Below are 5,593 nucleotides of genomic sequence, written 5' to 3'. Positions count from 1 at the left end.
TCAGCCCGACTCTTCAACCCCTCCAGGGATCCCGGGGACTCCCCCCTGCCCTGGGCAGCCCATTCCAACGCCCAACAGCCCCTTCTGCACAGAAATCCTTCCTCAGAGCCAGCCTGACCCTGCCCTGGGCAGCTTGAGGCCATTCCCTCGGGGCCTGGCGCTGGGGCCTTGGCTCCAGAGACTCATCCCCCCTCTCTGCCCCCTCCTGGCAGGGAGTTGCCGAGGGCCAGGAGGTCTCCCCTCAGACTCCTCTTCTCCAGACTGAACCCCCCCAGTTCCCCCAGCCGCTCCCCAGCAGACCTGTGCTCCAGACCCTGCCCCAGCTCCGTTGCCCTTCTCTGGCCACGCTCGAGTCATTCAATGGCCTTTGTGGGGTGAGGAGCCCAAAACTGAACCCAGGAATCGAGGGGCAGCCTCAGCAGGGCCGAGCCCAGGGGTACTTGTTTAGATGTAGACTAAAGCTAGAGCTGTGCTCAGTCACTGACAAGCAATCGCCCTCAGCACAGCACGTTTCTGTGATGGCCACTTGCCACACCAGCCTCTCCTTTCAGCCCTCCACAGCCACCTGGTTCGGTCAGGCAGAAACACATGGCACAGGGAGAACACAAGGACCACCTAGACTCCTCAGGCCTGTGCTCTGTCCCTGGGTTTTACTCCAAAACAATGACAAAACATCAAATATGCCTGGATTTATTTATTTTCTTAAAAGGCTTGGCTGTTCAACTGCAGGGAGAACGGCCCAGTACCAATTTCTCCAGTAATACACTGGGCAGACCAGAGACAGAACACAACACCCACCAAGGCATCTCTGTCAGCACAAACGGTTTCAGCATCCCCCTAGAAAGAACGAAGGAAAGGTAGACACAATGGCCAGCCCACGCCGGGATTCAGAGAGAAGTCTAAAACAAGCAAATGCACTGGTGTCTTTTCTTCATCATTATGGAGGGAGTCACTGCACCTTCAGCTGGAGTGAGAGCATTCCCTCATGCTCCCTTCTGTGTCCAGCCGACCACGGGTGTGCTGCCACAAAGGTCTGCTTTTGTTGGAGGACGGGAAGATAAAGCTACTGTAGGGTTAAATCCAGTGACACTTCCTCTGTTACGAGACTTTTTGTGTCCCCCCCTCTCCTATTGCAAATCTTAGTCATTGATTTGGTAGCCCAAAAAATGCAATCTGTTAAAAACTGAATTTTTAAAAAAATTAAAATGGTGCAAACATGCCTGTTTTCCCCCTGCAGACAGCCTATTTTCGTGCATCAGAGGTCAACCTGGTCACAGAAAAAGAATCTGAAGTTGGCAGGACCAGTCAACCTGTGAGACAGGCCACTGCCCCCCTAGTTTTCTGAACATCAAGTCAATGAAAAGCAAGGGGGCACCCACTGCAGGACGCTGAGGCTCAGTTTTTCCCCCTGTGGGCTGGCAGGATGTGTATAAACCACAGTGTTGAAACAAGTTGTACCATGGGGCAGTGCTGAAAGATAAATACCTGCCTCTGTCCTCTACCTTATGGTTTGAGCTGCAGCCTAGACTCATCAGTCTTCATCTGAGCTGTCCTCTGATTTTTCATCGGCAGCCACCTTCCAGTTCTTCCTCTTGCTCCTCTTCTCTGGTACTTCACTGTGGCTCTCTGACACAGAATTGTGACGTTTCTTTCTCTTTTTTGTGGGCCGTTTCTCTTTTTTCTCCTCGGATTCACTGTCCTCGGAGCTGCTGGTGGTTGAGCTGCTTGCATGAGAAAAGTCACTTTCCTGCCCAGAAGAAGAGGTAGGTTCCCTGGCAGGCACTTTCCTGGTCTTTTTCTTACGCTTGTGTTTCCCTTTCCGGGTGCTTGAAGTCTCCTCTTCTGAGCACTCACTCTCCCGGGAAGAATCTGATGATGTTCTCCCTTGCTCCTTTTTCTTTTTCTTTCTCTTTTTGTGTGATCGCTTTTTTTGTTTCTTCTTGTGCGATTTCTTTGTCTTTTTCCGTCTGTGCGATTCACGGGCAGTTTGCTTTCCCAGATGAGATTTCTTCTTCCCATTGATGGCGTTTTGTTCATCTCGTTCTTGCTGGTCACTGTAAAAAGAACAAAGGATGACCAGAAAGAAGCAGACAGGCAGGTGCAAGGCAGTTGAGCCTTCTCTGTCTCAAAGTTTTAAGCAAGCCCATCAATTCGTTCGGCTAGAGCAGGGAAGCTGGCACTTTGACAGGTGTAGTAGCTGCATTTTTTTTCCAAGTACTTGTTAACAGCTTGGGTCCACACCTTGCTGATACCCGTGTATAAGGTATATGAGCCAGAACCAAGGAGAATGTGTACTGAAAGCCACTGAGTGATGAAAACTCATTTATAGTAGGTTACTTCAAATCCATATGACTGACAGATATTGTACATAATGATTGTTAGATGTAGTTTAAAATTAATTAATTCTACCCAAGATCTTATTTTACAATTAAGTCTCCACTCTCCAGGATATTACAAGAATTTATATTCTCCAGATAAGGAGAAACAGAAAATACAGGTGCACTATAATGGAAAGAAGAACCCGGAGCTGGTATTTGAGAGGGTGTATACTGAGTTGATGTGGATTCAGCCTACTACAGATAGACCTTCCAGATTCATTACATTTTAGTAACTCAAGGTAAAGCTGACTGTCTAATTACTACTCCCCTCCTAAGACTCAGACAAGGGGGAACCACATTAATGGACTAGATTTTTTTCAGTGGGTGTCTGTAACTAAAGAGCACTGCTTTTCTGTATTAAAAACTTAAAACTCAGTTTGCAAAATTCCCTGCATAATCGGTCAGAAGATTCTGGATACATTAGTAAGCCTGTGTGCCTTACCTATCTGTATCAAACTCTTCAGGGTACAACTCTTTATAGCCACTGTGACCCCATCTGTAAGAAAGCAGAACCACCTGTTAGGAACAGACAAGGTGTTGTAAGGAAAAACTATAATTCTGAAAAGACAGAGCCACAGAACGAACATGAGTTTAGAAAGCAAAGAAGGGCTATCAGAACCTTCTCAACAAAGGAAGGGAGGAAATATGACTGATTTGGTTGGTACTATTTAAACACATCTTACGTTCTCAGACTTTTTTCCACTTCTAATTATGGAAAACTACAACTAAAATTCTTTTAAATATCCCTAGCTTGCATTTTCTCAAGGTTTTTTTAAGATCCTCGGGCAAAGTAATAAGTACTAAGCTTAGTTCCTATGCTTAGGACTGAGATTTTGCATCTTACTGTGATTTAGGAACTCTATAGATGAACTCAAACTAGGTATTCTGTGACACTGCAGTTCATGCATGTTACTTATTCATCCTCAAAATGAGATCAAGCATTATTTTATGGGAATACATACTGAACATGTACTAACTTTTTGGTACAGGACTCCAAAAAGGTGTTTTAATTACAGCTATAATCACAGAACATTAATTCCCCCACAGACCTGTCTGGCATGTTGGCTTCACACTCATAGAGCTTTTTATTCCAGGATCGGGCCCTAAGGAGATCATCTTCAACTAGGTCAAGAAAGTGTGAGTTCCTTGTTTTCCAGTCAGCCCTGTAGCCCTCCTCATCAAATCCATCACTGCGCATCCGACTGCTGCAGAAAGAGAACAGTTGTCCTTCAGCTGCCAGCTCTGATGGAGAAACTTTCTGAGCAAGGGGTTAGTCCAGCGAGAGGAGCAAAAATCCAGCAAGTCTTGGATGTCCATCTATGCAAGAAGACCAGCTATCATTTTAACAGACAGTCACCGACAACAGCTCTCACAAAACCAGTTCAGTACCTAACACTGGTTTTCACAACTTACTACAACCCTCTGGGCACAGCAAAATTCTTGACAGAGATGCTCCCAATGCTAAATTAGAGGAAGGGGTTATCCTGCCTGTCACAACAAATGCAGTTCTCTAGAATACTCTGCAGGAGCAGCAAAAAAGGAGAAGCCGAAGGAGCCAACTTACTAGAACTGCAATTTGATCAGGTACCAGGACTAAGACCCCAAAACCACAGAAAGCACCAGCATTTTGACTGATCTCACATGCCTGTGGCTTTAGTTTTGTTTCCTGCGCCAAGCAGCAGCCATGGACTTGGCATGAGTCTGAAAGGTGCTGTACCCCGATGCTAAAACATTCCTGCAGCATTCACTGTAAAGTCTTCATGGTAGTAACCTTCCCCCTGCCCTCCCCAAACCCAGCTTGTGAGATCCTCAGGCACGTCAGAATGATTTAACAGGTACCACACAAGCAGCAGTTAACTCTGGTGTGTTATAATAGTGCAGGACCCCACACTGTAACAGTTTCGTTTACTGCTGACCTAAACAGCAATACATTAGACTTTCCTCACAACATTCTGACATATTACTCAAGCACTTCCTAGCCATTCCTTCAGAGAGCCCAGCCTACTTCATGCTGTATTTTGAGGACTCTACATCTAGATGAAGAGATAAAAGGTTAGACTTGAGCAGAAGTCTGACCTCTTTTCAGGGACTCATTAAGGAGAAAATCAATGCATCTGTAGTCTTCATATATTGTAAACAGAATGCTCTGAAAGTGTTATAACACAAAAGGGTTCAGCAACTAAGTCAAGACAATTATCTCCTCCACACAACTGAAACACACCTGGAGGTGTCCGACAGCATTCTGCTTTGCCTTTTCCAGTAAGTCTCTTCTGTCTGCTTCTCCCACTCCCTTATTTTCCACATTTCTGTCTCTTCCTGAATCTGAAAGTCACAGAAGGGAAACAAGTGTAACATTAGGGAAACTTTACAGATATGCAGCATGTAAGGTCAGCTCTAGGTCAACACTCCTGCTAACAAAACTCACAGCAAACTTTCCTACCATACTAAAACTAGTTATTATTTGTAGCTATAACCAAGGTAACCAAAAGATAACCTCTTGATGGTAATACCCTACCAAAGCACACAGGTACAATACCACCAGAAATGTTGGGTTTGCCTGATTTTATCACCTCAGCTGTTCTGGCTCCCCTCCCTTGTCATTCACCACCATCCCAGACACACGGACTGTTAGAGAACTCGGTATGGAAATACCATCTGGAAGGACCAAGCCAAAATGAGAAGTTACACCACAGGCTGAAAAAACACAGCATGCAAGTTCTGCGTGGCCTGGCACAGATTTATGTTTACGGACACTGTAAATGAGTGATTTCATAAACATACGAAACAAAATTAATCCTGCTGGATGATGTCAGGACTTAATAGTTTGCTAAAGTTAAGGGAGTTTCTTAATCTTGCACTAAAATACTGGCTGTGCACATTAACAGAAAGTTTAAATTCCCTGATTCAATTAAAAATACGCACGCGGCACAACAAGAAAAAAACAAAACAAAACAAAACAAAAAAACAAAACAATTAAAAGTTTGCTGCTTTTAAAAAGGCAAATCATAATTTTAGCGAAAGTTCTGAGGGAAGATGTTTTACATCGGGCAAATCGTACAGGCAGAATACACACGGACATTCCCTCGGCAGGATGAGAGCTCAAGAAAACCAGGCTTAAACCGCAGGCGAGACTAACGCCGCTCACGAGCCCCTTCCCGCCCGCTCCCCACCCCGCAGCACCGGGGAGGGCCCGGCCCCGGCGGAGCCCCGGGCCT

General features: G+C 45.5%; 1 protein-coding gene across 2 annotated transcripts; it reads right to left on the bottom strand.

The window, feature by feature from the left end:
- Nucleotides 1-676: 676 nt before the first annotated feature.
- On the bottom strand, nucleotides 677-4,727 carry NKAPD1 (NKAP domain containing 1). Of its 2 annotated transcripts, none has more exons than XM_026863822.1 (4): nucleotides 4,600-4,727; nucleotides 3,428-3,583; nucleotides 2,821-2,874; nucleotides 677-2,054 (listed from the first exon to the last, which is right to left on the bottom strand). In XM_026863822.1, the coding sequence occupies exons 1-4, from the start codon at nucleotides 4,680-4,682 to the stop codon at nucleotides 1,532-1,534; spliced, it is 816 nt and encodes a 271-aa protein (XP_026719623.1). In that variant the 5' UTR covers nucleotides 4,683-4,727; the 3' UTR covers nucleotides 677-1,531. The 2 variants fall into 2 exon arrangements, with proteins under 2 accessions (XP_026719623.1, XP_026719624.1); XM_026863823.1 differs by having other exon boundaries at nucleotides 3,428-3,695; nucleotides 4,600-4,719.
- Between the last annotated feature and the right edge of the window lie 866 nt (nucleotides 4,728-5,593).

The sequence above is a fragment of the Athene cunicularia genome (genome assembly GCF_003259725.1).
Source record: "Athene cunicularia isolate RWA chromosome 24 unlocalized genomic scaffold, athCun1 chr24_part1, whole genome shotgun sequence".
NCBI lineage: Eukaryota > Metazoa > Chordata > Aves > Strigiformes > Strigidae > Athene > Athene cunicularia.
Note: the sequence above shows the minus strand (reverse complement) of the source record. Positions and strands in the feature narration are given on the sequence as shown.

Excerpts from the sequence above, each read along its gene's own strand:
- NKAPD1 (XM_026863822.1), bottom strand. The coding sequence starts at position 4,682 with ATGTGGAAAATAAGGGAGTGGGAGAAGCAGACAGAAGAGACTTACTGG. Across the intron at positions 3,584-4,599 it reads ATGCTGTCGGACACCTCCAG|CAGTCGGATGCGCAGTGATG; the intron begins GTGTGTTTCAGT and ends CTCTTTCTGCAG. Across the intron at positions 2,875-3,427 it reads GAAGCCAACATGCCAGACAG|ATGGGGTCACAGTGGCTATA; the intron begins GTCTGTGGGGGA and ends GCTTTCTTACAG.